This window comes from Myxocyprinus asiaticus, chromosome 36 (genome assembly GCF_019703515.2).
Source record: "Myxocyprinus asiaticus isolate MX2 ecotype Aquarium Trade chromosome 36, UBuf_Myxa_2, whole genome shotgun sequence".
Classification (NCBI taxonomy): Eukaryota; Metazoa; Chordata; class Actinopteri; order Cypriniformes; family Catostomidae; genus Myxocyprinus; species Myxocyprinus asiaticus.
The window spans coordinates 27,203,840-27,226,488 of NC_059379.1; the positions used below are offsets into that span (position 1 = coordinate 27,203,840).

General features: G+C 37.4%; 1 protein-coding gene across 6 annotated transcripts in view; it reads left to right on the forward strand.

Moving 5' to 3' along the window:
* The window catches only part of LOC127427067 (ATP-binding cassette sub-family C member 3-like), a 70,219-nt gene that overhangs the window by 12,117 nt on the left and 35,453 nt on the right, over positions 1-22,649 (forward strand). For all 6 annotated transcript variants that reach the window (XR_007894895.1, XR_007894896.1, XM_051674403.1 and 3 more), the window contains exons 2-9: positions 10,571-10,747; positions 10,851-10,976; positions 11,381-11,518; positions 14,828-14,953; positions 15,167-15,228; positions 15,758-15,889; positions 17,089-17,322; positions 18,866-19,043. Coding sequence is in view for 4 of the 6 variants with exons in the window: in XM_051674403.1 (XP_051530363.1) it covers positions 10,571-10,747; positions 10,851-10,976; positions 11,381-11,518; positions 14,828-14,953; positions 15,167-15,228; positions 15,758-15,889; positions 17,089-17,322; positions 18,866-19,043 (1,173 nt within the window). In the remaining 2 variants the exon portion in view is untranslated. The remainder of the gene's footprint in view (positions 1-10,570; positions 10,748-10,850; positions 10,977-11,380; positions 11,519-14,827; positions 14,954-15,166; positions 15,229-15,757; positions 15,890-17,088; positions 17,323-18,865; positions 19,044-22,649) is intronic.

Sequence of the window (22,649 nt, forward strand, 5' to 3'; positions counted from 1 at the left end):
TTGTTTTTGACATAATAGGCTGTGCGTCCAATCAAATTCTACCCTGTTTTCACTCATCTGTTACTTGGTAATATGGTTATTACTAATACAATATCTGGCCAGTACTTGTTCCGTTGGGTTACACTGGTAAATCACACTCCTGTTATTTGGGCAGTTGTAAAATTGTTAATGTTCTTATTCAGCCTAAGTCATGTTAATAATTTTACATTGCTTATTGTTTGGTCTATGCAGTTTATGGTAATTTTAATAAATTTCATTGTTTGATTTAAGCACATTTATGTTTACTTTTTGTATGATAAATAATTTTTGTTTTGTACTGGGTCACCACTTAATGTCCAAAGTAAAATCTGGGTCCTGAAGCAAAACCAGTAGACAGCCACTGCGTCAGAGTATGTCTTCTATTTTTATTTCAAAGGAGCATGGAAATCCTCTTTTCCATGATATGTCCCCATTAAACAGATATTTGAAAGATTGTATGTGAAATGAATTAGAATCTATTAGTCCTAAGGTAGAGGTCTCACTCTTCCACTGCTGTGATTAGGGCTGTGCCTTGAAAATCCTCATTAGTGCAATCAACCGTATCTGCTACCACCCACTTAAGTTGTGCCTTCATCCGGCTACTCGTCTGTATTACATTACACTGGGGAAGCAGAGGCCACCTTTCCTCTCCTCTCCCTGCTGTGGGCTCGGTTCGGGTTGAAATTAACTCAGTGGGAACAGTTTGTTGTTGTCAGCCAGTATTTTTCAAACAATACGTCCATGAACAGCTCGCTGAGACCTGTTGCTGCTGAGACTCTGCAGGGTGGGGGCAGCTGCTCAGTGCAGTGTATTCATACTGTACTTTACAACTGCCTATTAATGTATGCTTTTTTACTTATTTACTTATTAAAATAAAAAAGCCTAAAAACATGACATAACAAAAAATCTTGAACAATGCAATCTTTTTGGCTTGAAAGCATAGAATAATTGACTGGTATTGTAAATATGAAGTTGGAAGATATAGACTTGGTCATTCTGTAGATCAAACATTATTTGAACTGTGAATCACTCTGTTTTTGATTCCACATGGTGTAATGACTCTACTGCTCTTACACAATGATCAAACATTAAGAATAGGAGTGAGTCTACTTATGCTAGGAAAAATAATCATTTTGAAAAGAAAAGAATTGCATAGATCCTGACTGTGGCTGGGTTTCCCGATAACGTTGCAACTTAAACTTTTACGATAATCTTAACTCTGTCGCTCATTGTTTTACGACGGAGTAACGACTGTTTCCAAAACCAGCACGTAGATCACTCATTATAAAGTAGAAATTAAGTGATTTGTTATGGGAGATGTCCGGTCCAAAGGTGTTAATCACTTTGGCAAATATGTACAGAGTTTGTCTTCTCAACATGAAAATAATGTGGAAATATTAACAAACATGGAAGTTGTTTGTAACCTTGTCAAGGCACGAAAATGTATTAAATATTACAGAATTTAATGATAGAAATAATAATGGCTTTAATAAGACAGAGTTTCAGATGTATTGATGGTCAATCATAGAGATTAATGAAAGTGACGCAATAAATGCATGCAATAAATGTACGCGATGTGAATCATAAGCGACTCTCATGCAGCCTAAAGTTTTTTGGCTGGAAACTGAACAAATGCACACAGAACAGGATTAAAATGATGGGGATCAGTATTGAACTACCCGTAGACCTGTCTAAATATTAATAGATAATCAGGTTAGAGTTCAAGGTACTGTGAACTTGTAGCCTTAATGCCATTATGCAGCATGCAATTTGTTACTGCCTTGTAAAAATCTATAGGCGAGCCGATTTGAACCAGCCATTGGAGGTAGGAGGAAGAGGAGAAAGAGAGGGAATCTCTCATTGCACACTCTTACTCTAATCTCCTTTGTTAACCAAATGTTAATTATTTTAATGTTAAAAAGTTTTAAACTGCATGGTCACATTACATTACTCATGTCTTCTTAAATAATCTGTTTAATAAGAACACATCTTCTTCTATTGCCATTACAATTATGCTTATCAAAGAAGGCTAATATAATGTTATACTGTATTACTTGTCTTGTAATTTAGACCTATCACATCGCATGTGGAGACTGCCTATTGATTTCATTGCGATTTTTTCAACACTTTTTAATCTTCTGAAATATTTACAATGGCTTTCCATTGATCAAAATATATTAATACAATTTATTCAATGTCCCATTGTCTTTGATAAACTGTGAAAGATGCCAGAAAGATATGTTTAAGTTGCATTTAATGGACTTAAGAGTGGTTTAAAGTTCTCGTTAATTTACGAACGTTTTTAAGAACTAGTTAGATAATGATGCTTTAGGGAAACGTGCCTTAGAGATTAAGCACTACTTAAGTGCTACTAATGTTCTACTTAGTGTTTTGGGAAACCCAGCCTGTGCAAATTTCAAGATAAATAAATCTTTGCGTAATATAGAGAATTATCCCCAACCTTTCAATATTTGTTTTCCTTCTTGCACTGCACATTAATCCCAGGGACATAATAAGAGTGGTATTCTCCAACAACAATGAATCCCTTTGAAGTGCCATCAAAAACTTTGCTTCTTATTAGCCTGAAGGTTCTCACACAATGTACAGTGGGTTGGAAAAGTCTGAGGCCTTGTGAAAATGCTTCTATTTTGCATTCTTTCCAGTTGAATAGAATTTGTATTGATTTATTTAAAAATAATTATCAGGATTACATTTTGAGTGCAAAGTTTTGACTGAAAAAATGCACATTAATGTCCTTCTTTTGCCATAATGATAGCATGCCCGGACACAAACAAACAGATTTCAATTTTGAACAAGTGCAGAATTTTATATTTTTCTTTATGTCATACTGTTACTTTTTAGGCCAGAAACATAATTTACGTAAAAGACACATACGCAGAATAGATTGCTTGGCCAACGCATTGCCAACACACATTTCAGTTGAACATGCTTAACGTGTTCTTGCGTTACTGAGGTGGCAACAAACCTCAGTACTCAAGGGGGTAGAGTTACAGTACCTTCAAAAGTCTGTGCCATTTAACTGGATGTGCCATCATTCAGGTAAATTGCTGTAGATACAGTATATTGTATTTACCTTACTTTCTCAGCAACCTTCTCTTCAAACTTCTCTTCAGAATTGTCCAGCCATCACAGTAGTTGGCTTGCAAGAGAAAACTCATCGTAGAAAGCTGACAGTTCACACACATCTGCTATAGCGCCCCTTGTGGCAACTTTGAGAATGCAGTGCATACTTGCGTTGTGTGATGAATTGTGCTATGACACATTCTGGAATGCATCAATGTCTGTGTTCACTTACTTGAGCATGTTTTGGCTTATACTCTTTTAAAATGCTTAAAAATTTTTCTAAACTGTAGAAATCCCACATTTTCAATGTTGACTCAGACTTTTGGACCCCATTGCACATTTTAAAAGCAAGTCTTTGTCTAAACTTTCTCCTGTACAGAAAAGTATGATGAGTCTGGGCTATTTCGCAGTCCTGTAAGACGGAGCTCTGTGTGCTGTGTGGCCCCATGGCAGATGATCTTAATGCAAACATCTTTTACACAATTTAAACCCCTAATAATGAACATGACAAAATATTTATAATATTTATATGCATTTATATAATATAATTTAAATATTACATGTATGTGGTTGAAATAATGCCTGTGGTTCTTTTCCAATTTTTGGAATGATTTACACATCCTGATTTCTTGAAATGTATGTGACTGTGGCAACATTTTTGCAAAATGACATTACTTGACAAGTATCGCTGCAGTTCCAAGGTGAAATGTCCACTCTATGGTGCTAAAAGCAAGTTAAATGTTCTCCCAATAAGATGTTTTTAAGGTTTATGCTTAATGGAGTTTTAAAAGAACAAAACCTCCCTCCCTAACCTAAACATTCAATCTAAACCTTACCAAAAGTGTCATAAAAAGCAATTCTGATATGATTGAGCAATAACCGTAAAAACCCTCATCTGTTTTTAGTGTTTTAAATAAACAAAACTAAGGTCCCTACCCTAAATCCTATACCTAAACCTAATCGATAGTGGCATGAAAGCAAATGTGTGAAGTAGACAGTTCAAACACTGGAAACTCAGACATTGAGAATCATTTGCATTGTATGAGATGACAAAGCAGAGCACTAATCCACTGTGAAGTGTGCACTATACTGTATATGTATATACCGGTAATTAAATCACAGCATTTGCACTTTAACGATCACACTTGGCCATGTAGAGAACTGTTTATGCGTCAGAGGAAGAAGTGAAGCATGATTCAAAATAAAAGCTAGACACCTGAAATTGAAGTTGCAACAGAGATATATTACAACGGTGTTGTAAGATGTAATATTCACTGTAGAAATATCAATAAATAATAAATAATGATTAATAAATAATAATAATAATAATAATAATTAAGCAATATATCACAAGCAAGAGTGCTGATGTACTGAATAAAAGATTGTTAAAAAAAACGCAATGGTATGTTGAAAAGTAATTGTTATGTTTAAGTATTAATTTGATTAGACACCATTTTAATGATGAAATTAAATTAAACTTTAAAACATGGAATCCTGGAAAAATAAAAAGCAAAAAAGGATTTTGAAAAAAAAAAAAAAACAGATTTCAGGTAGGGTTCTACTTAAAAATACTTGCACATACTGTACTTGAGCACACTTGCAATGTGTACTTAATTAAGAAACACTTGAATGAAACATGCATTTCTTTTAATTTATTATTTACATTGAAATTTAACTTTAAATAGGATAAATGAGTGTGTTCAATTGCACATTACCATATTAGCATATTTTTGGTATCAACACTAATTGGCACCATTTCTTTTCCTCTCAATACTTGTCTGCAAGACAAAATATAACCATATGTAGTGCTTTTTTTCTACACGACTGTTAGAAATCTAGATTTCAACGTATATTTTGGTTACACTATATTTAAGGAATAGGACGAGTACTGACTGTTAGCAAATATTTTTTTTTTTTTTTGCATTTTATTGTACTTAAGCTCACCAGTGATGTACATTATGACAGTGATGTGTTTCCCGTGAGAGCACAGAATAAATGTTAGAACACAATCATAAGGTTAAGACAGGGTTTAATGCTTGATTCTATAGCGCTTTGTGTGTCAGGATCCCGACTCTCTAGTTGAGTTTTTTTGCGTCGGGATCCTGTCACCTGTCTTTCTGTGTTTGTGCCTGTCTTGTGTATCTAGTGTCAGGATCTTGCCACTTCGGTTGGTCTTGTTTATAGTTTTTGTGGCTGGATCCTGACACTAGTGTTGTATGAGTGCACTTGACTTTGTGTTTTCTCATTGCCACGTGCACTCGTGTCTGTTCTGTCTTAAGTGAAACCCCGCTTCCTTGTTTACCTTGTTATTAGTTAATTTGCCTCACCTGCCTTCCCTTACCCTCCTCATTTCTTTCCCTATTTAACCTCATTGTGTTTTCTGTCCCGTGCCAGTACGTTGTGGTTGTTCACCCTGTTAGGTGTCTTCCTTGTTGGTTCCTGTCATCTGTTCCAGCCCAGTGTTTCGAGCCCAGTCTGTCTGCAATATGCAGCCCTGGACCTTGGAGTTTTCCCCTTCGTGGTAGTTTTTATTAGTTTTGTTTATATTTTGAGTTAAATAAAGCCCATCCTACTCTCTGCATTTGAGTCCTCGCCTTCTCTCTCCAACCCTTCCTGATATTGTGGCTTTTATTTCATAAATGCATATGCCTTTCTCTGATCCCACATTTTCCTTTCAACACATGGCCTTTCAGTGGATGATAAAAAGAAGATTTTAAGATTTTATGATTAGGGCGTGTATGTGCATTTGTGTAAATTCATTTTTATTACAAATACACTACAGTCAAATGTTTCCCATGATCTTAAAAACTTTTTGATCTTAAGGTTAAGGCTTAAATGCTTGAATGTATTTTTGTATTGTGCCCATATGAATTTATAAACAAAAACAAAAGATTTAAGAGAATGCCCAGAGTGTGCAGAGCTGCAATCTAGCCAAAGAGTGGCTACTTTAAAGAACAAAAGGACCAAAAAATTTTTGGTCACTGTATAAACCCCATGACTTTACAATTATTATGTGTAATATGTTACATGTATTATATGTATGTAATAAGTAAATATGTATTGATAAACATGCAATACACCTTCAATCTGGATTCAAATGTGTGGTTTCAAAATTATTTAGACCACATGTGTGGTCTTTTTTCTTTTTCTTTTCTTCATCTCTCTCCAAGCATTGTAATTAGCATTCTTTACATAAAAGCATACAAGTACTTAGTAATGCATTAAATGCAACAATTGCACATATTGCTGTCTTGAATAGCATATGATTCAGTCCTTAAAACAGACACAGCCTTTAGAACTGCCCACTTTATTTCCCCTGACATTCTTAAAGAAGAAATACATGCTCAAAATGTCCTCTCACTTGCATTTTCATTTGTTAAGCGTGATATCCTCAGACTTTGCCTGCTCTATAGTGAACATACTGCTCCCTCTCGTCTGTTTGTAATACGATAGTAGTGCGTCCAGAGGTTCAGGAAAGACCGCACAAGTAAACCCTAAAGGAATGTTCCTCTTCTGGTTTGCTAGGTGTGCTTTAATGGTGTTTGCATGCATCGCTGATCAAGATGAATAGAGGTGCACAAAGCAAACAGCGACTGAGATCTTAAAAGCTGTCTTTCCTAACGCAGCCCATCTGGCTTCGGCCTTGTAAAAGGTGGAGCTTAGAACAGACAGGGTTGAGCATGTGCACACTACTAATCCTTTCAGGCAGTAAAGCCCTCTATTACAAACACACACATCATCTTCATTCTTCCTACCTCGACTTACTTTTCCTACAAAACCTACAGTTTCTTTGTGTGAAAGTGAAAAAAAAAAGGTTTTGCTAAAGCTACATGTTGTATTGTATTGGTGTATTGGTATCTGTTTTATTTAAAACAAAATACCGGGCTCCAACAGTCTAGTTAAAATGCTTAAGTACCAATTATATTATCAGCAAAACAATTTGAGTGAAAAGTTACATTGAAAAATGATCATGAATTTCAATATATATTTTCATTCGGTTCGCCATGTTATCACAGCATTATTTGAGAATGTTCCAAATGGATATGCTTTAATTCAAGCAAGGAAATCTGACCTTTTGGACAAATGAGTTAATACAGTCAATGTCACACACATCCTTACAGTACATTTAATTAGAAATATGACCTAGAAATAATGCGGAACTTTTGGACCCTACTGTTTAGCCTACTGATTTCACACATAATATTCCTCTTGTGGATGATTTCCTCTTTTCTCCCACTCTCTTTCTCATTTCTTTCTAAATAATGTTTTTGTAGTGTTCCAAGCAGTGAATGCAGTGCACATCAGTTGGTGGGTCTGGATTTGCTCTCCTAGATTGCGCTCACACCTACGCACATTCAGGCTGATGGCTGTGCTGACATATGCAGGGAAACGGGGCAGCTGTGTTTATCTTACAAAGGGCGGGAATGTGTTTACAATGTGCCTGATCTTTAAGTTTGCCTAAACCATCTTTTTTTTTGCTCAAGAGGGTTTTTTTTAACATCTTCAGTGTTTGCCACGTGAGATGTTAACAGGCCGAGCTGACAGCTGACATGCTGAATGTGTCGCCAAATTAACCATTTGTAAAGATAGGCATACAGTTGTAGCCATGATAATATGGAGTATTTGCTTGTCAAAAAACTGCACACTGAAGAAGGCATTTTTGCCGATACACGTAGGATTGCAGCCCTCTTTTTTCCATTGTTTTTGACTATTCAATCAAAGCTTTATTAAGGACACACACGGTCCAAAACACAAACAATAAAACAGACAAATACAAGAAAAAATACAAATACACGACTATTGTTGTGGCCAGTGACGATAAAGGCTTTTACTGTGTTTTTGATCTGGAAGTGTGCCTTGGTATTCCTTTTTCTTTTTGGATTGTTATTTCCATATTCAAGAGCACCTTCGTGTACTGTAAGAACATTGATATATAACAACACTGTAAAAAGGTGCATTTTTACCTAATGTGACCATTAAAAATTACTTCTATTAGTGTAACCCAATATAGCCAGGTTGATTTAATCATATTAAACAAAATAGACTTCAAACTAGGTAATGTATATTTAAGTACATTTTGTAGGTTATTAAATTTTTTTTTTACGGTGTTTAATTACTGTATGTAATCTCATGTAGTTTACTGATTAAAATAGGCATAATAAGATTATCAGTTTATGTGGGGGTTTATTAATTAATATGCAAAAAATACATAAATTGGATGTAAAAAGTGTTGCATAATAAATTTCCACAGGTTTATATGATCCTTATTATATTAGGGCTGTGAATCGATAAAAAATTTTAGCTAATTAATTTCACAGTTTTCTGTGATTAACCATGAAGTATAGCTAGAAGACTTCAAAGATATACTGTATATTTGTGAGATTTGTGGAATCGCTTTCTGACCTTGGCTGGGCTTCCCGATAAATTAGCACGTAATGGACGCTAATTTACGAAAGTTTTCACGAGCTTGGCTTGGTTTCCCGAAGCACTAAGTAGAACTTTAATTGCACGTAAGTAGTACTAAATCTCTACAACACATTTCCCAAAAGCATAGTTATCTAAGTAGGATGTTAAAAAGGTTTCAAAATTAACATACCAGAAAGTAGGGATGTCAGTTTTTCGACATTTTCATAATTGATTGTCATGGAAATTAACAATCAATTAATCGATTAATCGTTAACATTAATACTGCAAGACGCACATGGAGAATTCCAAATAATATGTCCATGTAGCCTACTGTTGAAATATAATTTAAATGTATACACTTGTTAATGTAATTACTGGCAATTTCCTCTTAAAATATTCATAGTTCAGTGTATTTTAATACATTTCGGCTGTTTTGTATGAATTTGTGAATTGTTTAATTACTGTTAATGAATTATTTGAAAAAAAATTTTTATTTGCTGCGTAAACAGTACATAACTTACCGCTTCTATGGTGACGGTGAAGCAAATGTGCCTTTGTGCTTTCTTGTCGATCACTGAAATAATTGTAGGTTTGGATGAAACAAGGAGACAAGGTGGGATCAACAAGCTTGTTGTCATGTTATACTTTCAACACACTATCAAGGTGTATGCAGAAAACAATGTTTCTTTTATAGAAAAAAGTTTCAAAACTGATTACATTGAGCCTGCTTCATCTGTCTGTCTGTGTGGTTCTTCTTCTGTGATGCAGACAAGACGTGACATGCAGCGTTCAAGCACCCTCTAGCGGCAGATGACTGTATTTAGCCTTATTAACATCTGCTGGCAGGATTAATGAACGCATTTGTTCTGAAATTAATAAATTGACGATCAGTAAGCTTAATCGATCAAATTATTGACAACAATTAATCGATAATCGATTAATCATTAAAATCCCTTCCAGAAAGGGATGTGACATAATTACAATATTTACTTAGATTTTAAGTAATTTTGATTTTAAAAATTAATTTGATGAATTCATCTGCATCGGATTAAAATTTTAATTGATTGACAGCCCTAGTTAGTTAATAATGTTAATATATGTTGAAATTAACATTAACCAAGATTATTACACAGTGCTTTAGCATACTCGATTCTGATTGGTCAATGGCTCCACCTAGCGGTCTGATATCTCTGAGTAACAACCGCACATCCTGAGATTAAGATTTATCAAACCGGTCATCTGGGTATTGCGAGTCATCTTTCCTGCTTCTCAGATCACTGTGTGATCTCTACAAGTAAGCTAATAAAACAGTTTCAACTCAATGTTTCATGTTCATTTATGTTTAATTTCCATTTACTCAAATCAGTGTTTCATGTCCATTTATTTATTTGGCGAGTAGTCTTGTAATAAGATGCATAATGAGGAGTCAAGTGGTCATTTGCACAGAATAAACACTGACAGACTCAGCTGTTTAGAGATTTATTTCATATCACATAATTTCTGCACAAATCAATAATTTAAGTCCATGTATTTATTTATTTGGTTAGTAGCCATGTAATAAGCAGGATAATGTACAGTCAACCGACTGCACATTATCCCTTACTTAATAAATGCTGTAAAAGTATTGCTCATTGTTAGTTCTTGTTAAATGTAGTTTACTAACTAATACAACCTTTTTGTAAAGTGTTACCATTTTTTCTTGCTACACTATTACGCAATATGTCAACACTCAACACTGTCAGATACATAAATAATGTGTACTATCATATAGTCAGTTTTGACAAATCTAGCATTCAGCTGCAATTAAAGTGACAGTTCACCCAAAAATTAAATTCTATCATAATTCACTCACCCTCATGTTGTTTCATACCCATATGACTTTTGTCCATTGTAAAAAAAAAAAAGCTATGCATAATGTTAGCCTCATTCACTCTATCATTGTATGGTCAAAAGATGCAAGACTCAGTGCTTTGTAATAAGACATTTACAGCCCTTGTTCTTTGTGTTGCATGTAAAAATGTATTGTTTGGTAACAGTAAATGTGTTTACTTCTCTTCCCCAGGAGCCCAATCTCACCCTGTACACAGACCTGCCAGATCTCCCAGAATGCTTTCAGCTGTCAATATTGCCATGGACTCCCTGTATCTTCCTGTGGGTAACTTCCCCTTTCTATATCCTCTACCTCAAGAGGAACAGCAGAGGTTACATTATGATGTCTATATTAAACAGAATCAAAACGGTAAGAAATTTGAAGCAGTGTCAGTATGTCTCACTTATAGGCGTGTTTTCGTGGTTATACTCCCTTGTCTTCTCTTTTAATGGTTGATTATATCTGTGTGCAGGTTCTGGGCTTGATATTGTGGATAGTATGCTGGACCGACCTTTTTTCTGCATTTCATGAGATGAACCAGGATCACCCTAAACCCCCAATTTATTTTGTTACCCCTTTAATAGTTGGCATGACAATGGTAAGATATATATATATATATATATATATATATATATATATATATATATATATATATATATATATATATAATAGTTTGATGAACTATGAAAACATACTGCAACTTCCTTCTCAGTCTGAAAGACCTCAGAGACAAATAATCATGAACATTTTATGAAATGACCCCTTTAAAAGTATTTGCCAAGAATACAGATAGAAGATAACACAAAAGGCTTGGAATTTTATAATTTTTATAGTATCAAAAAACTTCATTGTCACTGTTAATGCTCCTAGTAATGCAATTGCAGTCATTTTCTGACATTAATTTTGAGCTATCTGTGCCCAGAAGGATGGTAGATATCTATGTTTTTTTAAACTTTTATTATAAACAGTACTCTCTTTCCCTCTCTCTTTCATCTTTTCCAGTTGTTAGCCACCTTCCTTATCCAGTTTGAGAGGTTAAGAGGAGTGCAGTCATCCGGTGTGCTCTTCATATTTTGGACAATCTCAGTGTTGTGTGCCATTGTGCCTTTCCGCTCCAAAATAATGCACACCAATCAAGAGGTCTGTGGCAAGCCACCCAAAACAACCCCACTAGCATACTTTCACTAACTCAGTCATTGATTAAAGGAAAGTAAACTTCTAGATGTAGTGCAACTGAATGGAAAAGAATGCAGGGGTCTTGAGACACTTTATAAAGTTGAATTTTTTTCAAATTGACACACCATCTTACAATGTGACATTCATGGTGCGAGACACTGAAAAAACAGCATGATGCAGAGAAAGAATTCTGTTTGAACAGCTCCCAAGTGTAACAGACTGACAAACTTGATTGTAAAATGGATTGCTGTGGATTGATAGGCCAGTGATAGTTTCATTTTAAAAAGAAATTTGAAATATAACAAACAATATACTGACTTCTGAAGCCACTTTTTTTCTATTTTTGTTTATTGCTTGTCTGCCACAATAATGTAAAGGATTTGAATGATCTTAATTTAGGGACTTTTCTCAGCAAATATTGATACATGTGATTATTTGTGATTAATTAGATTAATTAGTCAGCATCTCATCTTAAGTCAATTATTTTAATCGATTGACAGTCTGAGTTCTGTGTAGTGAACTTCCGTGAATGTTTTTCTCATTCCTGGCCATCCTCATATGTCTCTCTCATGTGACATTAAAGGAATATTCCGGGTTCTATACATGTTAAGCTCAACTGACAGCATTTGTTGGCAATATTGATTACCTCAAAAATGTATTTCGACTCAATCCTCCTTTTCTTAAAAAAAAAAGCAAAAATCTTGGTTACAGAGAGGCACTTACAATAGAGGTGAATAGGGACAATATTTGGTGGGTTTAAAGGCAGAAATGTGAAGCTTATAATCTTATAAAAGAACTTGCATTAATTTGTCTGTTAAACCTCATGTATTATTTGAGCTGTAAAGTTGTTTAAATTGTCATTTTTACAGTCATTTTAGGGTTTTAGTGTTTGTTGGCATTACATCATCATGCAATGAAGTTGTAAAATTGGTGATAACTTTACACAGAAAAGGTTAGTGCATGATTTTATCACTCTAAAATCATGTTTACACACATATTGTTTATGACTTGTGGTTATACTTTTGAAACAGTGAGTATTTAACGTTTAAAAATTGGCCCCCATTCACTTCCATTTTAAGTGCCTCACTGTAACCCAGATTTTTGCCTTTTCTTTTTTCTTTTTTTTTCTTTTCTCCCCAATTTGGAATTCTCAATGCACTCTAAGTCCTTGTGGTGGCGTAGTGACTCGCCTCAATCCGGGTGGCAGAGGACGAATCTCAGTTGCCTCCACGTCTGAGATGTCAATCTGCGCATCTTATCACGTGGTTTGTTGCACGTTACCACGGAGACCTAGCACATGTGGAGGCTTCACGCTATTCTCTGCGGCATCCACACACAACTCACCACGAGCCCCACCTAGAGCGAGAACCACATTATAGCGACCGCGAGGAGGTTAACCCAACGTGACTCTACTCACCTTAGCAACCGGGCCAATTGGTTGCTTAGGAGACCTGACAGGAGTCACTCAGCACGGCCTGGATTTGAACTCATGACTCCAAGTGTGGTAGTCAGCCTCTTTACTTGCTGAGCTACCCAGGCCCCGATTTTTGCCTTTTTTTAAACTAAAGGATGTGCAAGTCAAAATTCATTTTTGTGGTAATCAATATTATGCCACAAATGCTGTCGATTGAGCTTAACTTGTATTGAACCTGGAATATTCCTTTAACTATGGATCCATCCAAGGACTTTTTGATGAAAAATGTTTAGCGCATCAAAATGTTTACCGATATACAGTAATTGATGGAAATGCAAATACTGATACAATTTCGCAAGTGTCCACATAATCTTTTTTTGTTAAACTTTTTAGGTTAGGCTTTCCATTTACAGATCTGATGCTTCAAACCTAGCTGCGTCATGGGCACTTCCAGGAGTGCCAACACAAATATCTCATATCATGCACCTGTCATCGACAAGTGCCTGGAAAACAATGGATGGCTGCCCTTTGCGATTAATGTAATCATGGTAGTCATCCGTCGGGGGAAGAATGAGGATGTGCGGGCCATTCAGTGCACCATAACCCTGTGGCACAAGGAATTACAGTTACACAATTTCATTGGCCTTCGCTACATTTGGCAGCCTGATGTAACGGAACATAATTTTTTCTTTGATAGCTGTGCACACAGCATGTACACATTGATGGAAGGTTGTTTAACTAACTTCGAAAGTTTCCCCCACTACTCTGTACTCTCTGTACTCAACACTCTCTTTATTTACAAAGATTTGGGGACAAAATTTGGGGACAACTGGGATGTGAAAGGTACACAATTTGTGATAAACACAAAATTCTGTATGGAAACAGCTCAAGGGCAAATTTATTTTGCGATAAACCAAAACTTTTTTTTTAAGGATGATGTCATCACACACCATTTTATCAATAAAAGGCCAAATTGGATGGAAACGAGCACGAGACTGTAAATTTCGCAAACGCATTTTCACTTTGTTGATAACACAACAGTGCAAAAAGTGGATGTAAACTCAGCTTGTGGCTTATTTGACTCTTTCCTTCTGGATTTTTTCCTCCTTTTTTATTTTTCATGTGCATCTTTTGACCAACATGTTCAGCTTTCAGAGCAGAGACTTCAAGAAGAGTTCAGTTCAGGGCAGTACTATTTGGAGAGAATAGTGCTTCTGTTGTTCCTTAAACAAGCTTCGAGACAGCTTATCTAACTCACAGAGCAACAAACACAACTCAAGGCTGCCACTCTGGAGTACACGTCCACTAGCTGCTGCTTTTATACTTAAATAACTTTCAGATTCTCAGAAATGCCTTCAACATCTGATTTTCTGCCTGAGCAGAAAAAAAAACAAGATTATGTACTCCAATTTTTAGTGCTATTGGTGTAACATTTTGAATTTAAAGAGATAGTTCTGTCATCGTTTACTCACCCTCATGATGTTCAAAACCTGTTTGACATTCTCTCTTCTTCGGAACACAAAAATAAATATTAGGAAGATGTTAGTCTCAGTCACCATTCACTTTCATTGAATGGAAAACATCAACTTGAACATACTAAGATTTTTTGTGTTCTGCGGAAGAAATGAAGTCATACAGCTTTGGAACAACATGAGGAAGAGTAACCAATGACAGAATTTTCATTTTTGGGTCAATTCCTTGAACAGTTTGGACAATGCTTATGAGCTTCTGACATCTTGAGATCTAGGATCTTTTACAAAACACGATCGAGTGGAATAATGAATTATTCAGGGCTTTTTTTCATGTGCCGTATAGAGTTGTTATGATAAGTTGATAAAGCAGGATTCTCTGTCTTTTAGAATGGAGTCAAAGACAAGCTGAGGTTTACAACTTTCTACATTTATTTCGGGCTCACCCTGCTCGAACTCATCCTGTCATGCTTCAATGAAAAGCCGCCTCTTTTCTCCAGTGTGGTTACAGATCCTGTAAGTCAGTGTGTGTATGTAGTGCCTAATGTACAATGACTCAAAAGGCCAACAAAATTACAAGACAGGCCAGCATGTTATCAAAGATTTAATAACCACAAACTTTATTTTGTTCTTTGAATTCCTAAAACATGACAAAGGTTATTGGAAAGTCAGAATTGCACGCTGAAAGTGCCTGTGGTGTTTTCACTGGTGTTTTAATTGGTTTTTCAGAATGCATGTCCAGAAACAACAGCTGGATTCCTCTCAAAAATGACCTTTTGGTGGTTTACAAGGTGGGTGTCTCTTTGTGTGTTTAATATTGCTTTTGGGCAGTCAGAAGCAATGTTTTTCTTCAATTAGAAAATGTCTTTAAAAAGAACACATTACATTTTTTTCTTTTTTTTTAATGGTCAATTTAACACCTAAACAAGACATTTAAATTAAAAGTTCACCCAGTTCACGTTCTTTCTTCTGTATATCACAGAAGGAAATATTAGACGGAATGTTAGAGAGTGGCAGCCTCAGACACTATTCACTTTCATTGTATTTTCACACATGAGGGTGAGGAAAATGGCAACAGAATTTCCATTCTTGGTTCACCTAACCCTTTAATACACATATCTTCTGCACCGTTTCAACCCAAAAGGGGAAGCTTTAAATGGAAAGTTCAACAGATCACTTTCATTGTATGGAAAAAAGCTGCAATGAAAGTAAATAGTTACAATCTGCCTAACATCTCCTTTTGTGTAAAACACTGGACTATAAGATTCTTTATTAATATCGTTGCTCATATCTGAGACAGATATTTTTTGTGTTCTACAGCATGGCTATCAAAGGCTACAAATCCCCACTAGAGAATAAAGACCTGTGGTCCCTTAACAAGCATGACAGTTCAGAGATGGTTGTCCCCAATCTGCTCAATGAATGGGAGGTGGAGAAATCCAAAGCACAGAGGTATACTTTAATACAAACTGCACATGAACTTATATACTGAATATAAACTTCTCATATTTATGAAGCACCAGGCCCTGTATTTGATTAAGCCTTGGTTTCATTTACATTGACGATGACATTTTCAGTTGCTGAGAATTCTTACAGTCAACATGAAATCAAAATTGACCCAAGATTTACCTTCTTAATACATGTTTCTGGTCTTATTGTGGATGATTTATCAGTGCACTTCATCCAAAAGATGTAATAACTGTGTTCATCCAAATGAAACAACTTTTCAAGCAATGCCTTTGAAACAATTTTCCTTTTCGACTGGGGATATGTCGAGTTGCTCTCAAGGGTAAATTTGACCGAAACGCCTCCACAAAAGTGGGTGCCTGTGGTCTTTCAGGAGCGGAGTATTCCTCTACAATAGGCTATATGAACTTGCAAACAGGTCTGGCTATGGAATGCCCAATTTCACGATCAAATAAATTCTTAAATAAAAATTACAATTAAAATAAATAAAATCTCACATTAGGAAAATGGGTTGAGAATGCAAATTCTTGATTTTAATGTTGGTAACATGATTTATTTCTGTTATACTCTGACCCCAGCTTAGCTGGGATATGTGAAAACAAAGAAACTTCACTGTATATATGAAAAATGTATAATGTGTAACAATAATAAAGGCTTTCTTCTTCTTTTCTTCTTATTTTAGTTTTTTCTTTCTTTTACTCAAAATATCAGTTTGGGTTTTAAAAAAAAGAAAAGTACAGAGTTTCAAGTAATCTGCAATCTCTGGTCTATTTGCAAGACAGAAAATGGATATAGAACTTTCAAAGAGTGGAAGGGTGATTAGTCAAGTCTTGATTAACTTAATTTTGCCACTTATTCTGCTCTTGAATTTTCAATGAGGTTAAGTGCTGAGCATCAAGAAACTAAAAGCACTAAAGAACGCATCCTCCTTTCAGATCTCACTCACTTTGATCTTTGTCACATGCATTTTTAAAGTTATCTGACACTGCAAGTGTGCCACAAGATGCACAGGTCAAAAAAGATGTCTTTGTATAACCTTTCTCAGCCAATTTAGTTGTTTGGTTAGTTCTTTTGAGATGTTTTTTTTTTTTTTTTTTTTTTTTTGGCTAACCACCAGGTGTAAGCTGTTGTTTTCAACAGGGAAAAAGCATTTGTAACCTCAGAATATAATAATCTCTGTACAGCGAACAGAGCATGAAGGAGCAGGCCACTTATACAAAAGCTGGCACGGGTGCTGAGACCAACAATGTGGGTGGCAGTCCTGAAGAGGTGGAAGTTCTACTGTCCAAACGAAAAGAGTCCCAGAAGCCCTCCTTCCTGTGGGCCCTGCTCAGAGCCTTTGGACCCTACTTCCTCATTGGCTCAGCCTTTAAACTGCTGCAGGATCTCATTACCTTCATTAACCCCCAGCTTCTCAGGTAAGGTCTAAGGCTTTATCATTTACTGAGAGGGAGGAACACTATAGCTCAGTAATAATTTTATGATAGGGAAGTTTGCGATACCATACGTGGAACAGCAATGTGTCGTAATTGCTAGGAAAGCTTCCAGGAAATAACGAATGATGTTTAATTACTCTTATCTACTGGTTCAGAGATTTATAACAGGATGAGGGTCTGTGGTGAGCTGCTGTTTTTTGTTTTCATTTTTTATTGTAGCATGTAGAATTTATTTACAGTAAATATTAATATAAATGTTAACAAATTAAATAAATAAATGGATTGTAGCTCTCAAGCATTTCTCAATTTATTAAATATTTCTTCTATTAAAAAGAAAACATTAAGAACAAAATTAAATAAAATGCAGTAAGGGATTTTGTTTTTTTTTGTCAGTATTGTTCTTAATATTGACTTTTGACTTTCTTCTGCTGAACACAAATGACGTTTTTTAGAAGAATATTTCAGCTCTGTAGGTCCAAACAATGCAAGTGAATGGGTACCAAAATTTTGAAGCTCCAAAAAGCACATGAAGGCAGCATAAAAGTAATGCATACGACTCCAGTGGTTGAATCCATGTCTTCAGAAGTGATATGATAGGTGTGGGTGAGAAACAGATCAATATTTAAGTCCTTTTTCACTATAAATTCACCTCCATGCCCAGTAGGTGGTGATATGCAAGAAGAATGTGAATCACCAAAAACACAAGGAGGAGGATGTGGAAGTGAAAGTGGAGATTGATAGTAAAAAATTACTTAAATATTGATCTGTTTCTCACCCACACCTATCATATAGCTTCTAAAGAGATATACAGTACTTAACCCCAGTCGTATGGATTACTTTTATGCTGCCTTTTTTGTTTTTTGGAGCTTCAAAGTTCTGGCCACCATTCACTTGCATTGTATGGACCTACAGAGCTGAAATATTATTCTAAAAAACTTAATTTGTGTTCAGCAGAAGAAAGAAAGTCATACACATGTGGGATGGCATGAGCGTGAGTAAATTTTAATTTTTGGGTGAACTATTTGTTTAAGGTAACAGATGTAATCGTTTGCTATATGTAGACCTGAATGGACACAGCGTGAAAATGAACAGCACAGTTAGTAGCTTCTAATATTAGTGTTGTCCATCCTGTTCCGATAACATTTACTTAGAGCTGAATAGGTTTATTTAGTTTAATTATAGCAGGTAGAACAACATGAAATATGCTAATTAGCTGGACGGTGGAAGAGAATGTTCTCTTGTAATGCTGTTTTACATAGCACACTGCAAAATCGTTGCATGAGTTTTGCTCTATTTACTTTTCAGACTCCATATATCCTTAACCAGGTTTTACAATGCAAATTGATTTATGCAAATAAGTTGCTGTGTTGTGCTTTTTGACAAATGCAGTTGCATATTGGATGTTTTATAAATATGCTACATGTAAATATAAGCCACACTGCATGAAACAAACAGTACTTTGAATGCACTAAATATCTTCAAAATGCACGTAACGGTCTCTTCAAAAATCTCCTTTCATTGGCAGCTTGTTGATTGGCTTCACCAAACAGTCGGGCGTTCCTTCATGGTGGGGTTACACACTGGCCTTCCTGATGTTCGGCAGTTCCCTCCTACAGACCCTCATCTTGCATCAGCACTTCCAGTACTGCTTTGTCACAGGCATGAGGCTGCGCACTGGAATCATAGGGGCCATCTACAGGAAGGTAAATACTCAAATATATGTGGGAATGTGCCTTTGCTGAAAAGACCAGCTTAGACTAGACATATTTCCTGGCTGGTGTATGCTGGTTAGTGGTGATCTGGTGCTGGTCTTGCTTGTGGAAAAACATAGCCATCTTGTTCAGACCAGCATAGTCTTTTTGATGTGCTGGTTGACCAAAATTCTTGCTTTTTAAGCTAGTTTAGGAATCATATCTTGAGGAATCCAATTGTGCATGGTCTTTTGAAAGTTCAATGCACTGTGAAAACATGCAGTAACTTTCAGAACTCAAAACTTCTTCTCCAGTCCAAAAATAACATCTATTGACTCAAAGCACCAAAAAAGGCTCATTAAGAAATCCTTGGACTTCTGGCATCAGAAACCCGAAATATTATGAAATGACTGCGCACATTTATTACTAGAATTCTACTATTAAACTCTAGAAGTAAAACATGAAAGTTCACGAACAGTTGTGTGTACTGTGGTTCCTGGGGGATCCCAACGTCAGAAATGAGTGGCTGAAATTTTTAATAAGATCACTGATCATTTCAGTGCAACCCAATCCAACTCTCCTCCTGTGTTAGCAAACCCCCTCCCCACCCTCAAAGAATACAAAAGAGGTCTGGTTCTTATAAAAGAAACATCTGCTGAGACTTGTGCATCTTGAATCTTTTAACTTTGTGGAAAATTTACCATCAGAAGTTGATCTAGAATGCCTAAAGGTTTTTCTTTTTTTTTTTCAGAACTCCATGAGATATACTATATGGACAAATGTATTGGACACCTACACATTACACCTACAGGAGCTTTTATGACATCCCATTCTAAATTCCTAGGCATTAATATCGAGTTGGTCCCCCCTTTGCAGCTATAACAGCTTCCACTCTTCTGGGAAGGCTTTCTACAAGATTTTGGAGTGTGTCTGTTGGAATTTTTGCCCATTCTTCCAGAAGAGCATTTGTGAGGTCAGGCACTGATGTTGGACGAGAGGGCCTGGCTCGCAACCTCCGTTCTAGTTCATCCCAAAGGTGTTCAATAGGGTTGAGGTCAGGGCTCTGTGCGGGCCAGTCAAGTTCTTCCACACCAAACTCATCCAACCATGTCTTTATGGACCTTGCTTTGTTCACTGGGGCACAGTCATGCTGGAACAGAAAAGGGCCTTCCCCAAACTGTTTCCACAAAGTTGGAAGCATAGAATTTTCCAAAATGTCTTGGTAAGCTGAGGCATTAACATTTCAGAAAATTCTATGCTTCCAACTTTGTGGAAACAGTTTGGGGAAGGCCCTTTTCTGTTCCAGCATGACTGTGCCCCAGTGCACAAAGCAAGGTCCATAAAGACATGGTTGGATGAGTTTGGTGTGGAAGAACTTGACTGGCCCGCACAGAGCCCTGACTTCAACCCTATCTAACACCTTTGGGATGAACTAGACCAGAGATTGCGACCCAGGCCCTCTTGTCCAACATCAGTGCCTGACCTCACAAATGCTCTTCTGGAAGAATGGGCAAAAATTCCAACAGACACACTACAAAATCTTGTAGATAGCCTTCCCAGAAGAGTGGAAGCTGTTAAGGGGGGACCAACTCGATATTAATGCCTATGGATTTAGAATGGGATGTCATAAAAGCTCCTGTAAGTGTAATGTGTAGGTGTCCCAATACATTTGTCCATATAGTGTAGATGTGGAATATTCCTCATTATATTCCACATTCCATTCCAATTTTCCACATTAAGCCACTAAGCCACTGATGATGTGTCTGATTTTTCCCCAGAGGTGCAGTTTCATTTTACTGACATAATGGATAACCTGTGTTGCTTGTCATTGATATGCAAGGAAAAACAGACAAACAATTCCACTGTCATCGGGTCAAAAGTACATTTGAATGTACATAATTTACATTTGAATGTAGCATAATTCAGTTTCATGTCTTGTAAGAAATACTTATTATTTTTAATATACATTGTTATAACTCACACACACACACACACACACACACACACACACATATACACACACACACACACACACACATTAAAGCAATATCACATGAGCAAAAATGCTGTATGGCCCTACATCAACATGGTTCCCTATCTGTCACTCACTCAAAGTTGTGTCGATGTAGTGACACTAGGGGTCACTCTTTGGAGCCCCAAACACCTCTGCTTTTTGAAAAAAGGCCAATGGGAATTGGCTAGTGGAATTTGCATGCCACTCCCCCGGACATACGGGTATAAAAGGAGTTGGTATGTAACCACTCATTCAGATTTTCTCTTCGGAGCCGAGCGGTTGTGTTCAGCGAGCTGAATTACTCTGCCGATCCATTCACCTCGAAAAGCTGTTGGATTTACGCTGCATTACAGTGGCTTCTCCCCCTCTTGCACTGGTGAAGTGCAGAGAACGCCCCTGGGCACTTCAGCTGCTAAAAGAGTATATTCTTCTTACTAAAAGAGTATATTTTCCCTTCTTAAAAGAGTGGCATTAACGGAGAGTGTCTTTTTAAAGATGCCTCTCCGTTTGTGTGTATTTCCTGGTTACGGTCGCCACCCGTCCCATGGCCGGCCGCCAAGAACCCAAGGAAGGCTTCGAAGCGCCCCTGAGATGGGCGACCCAGGGACGAGGAGACCCGCTTCTATGGAGCTGGTGGACAGACCACTCCATCCCCCGGTGGAGGGCCGGGAGGAGAATCTTTTGTTTCATTTTTTGCCGCATGCCCAAGAGGCTGCGGTACCCAAAACTTCAACAAAAGAGTGTTTTTTTTGTTCCCTGGGTCACATGTCAGGTGCGCACGGCTGTCGTCACAACCACCATCCACCGTCCCATTTTGGCAGGTTTGGCGCTCCAGCGGTAGCCCAGCTGTGGCACAAACATGCTCACACCGGGTTGGTTCCAATGGACTGCGGGGATGATATTCCTCCTTCCCCTCCTCGACCAATCTTATGGTGGGCGTCAGGAGCCAGGTAAGTGCTTCGATGTCTCTGGACTCAGCATGGCCATGGGGTTCGAGCCCCCTCGACTTGGCACCTCAGGCTCCGCCCCACCGCGAGCCCCCACCCGCTGGTACGTCTGACGTGATTGTCCCCTTGGTCCCCCTTGCCCGGCGTTTGGACGTGTGGCTCGCGCTTTCCAACCCGTCGTGATGGCTGACCCAGACCGTCCGACTCGGCTACTCGATTCAGTTTCCCAGGCGCCTGCCCAGATTCAGTGGCATCCGCTTCACCTCGGTGAAGGGTGAGAATGCCGCTACCTTGCGTGCGGAGATCGCTACCCTTCTACGGAAGGGTGCGATAGAGCCCGTCCCTCCGGCCAAGATGAAGAAGGGGTTTTACAGCCCCTACTTCCTCGTACCGAAGGCGGTGGGTTGCGGTCAATCTTGAACCTGCGAGTACTGAACCAGGCCTTGCACAGACTCCCGTTAAAGATGCTGACGCAAAAACGCATTTTAGCGAGCGTCCGGCATCAAGGTTCTCGGCGGTAGACCTTAAGGACTTGTACTTCCACGTCTCGGTCTTACCTCAACACAGACCCTTCCTGCGGTTTGCTTTCGACGGCTGGGCGGACCAGTACAAGGTCCTCCCCTTTGGCCTGTCCTTGTCCCCTCACGTCTTCACAAA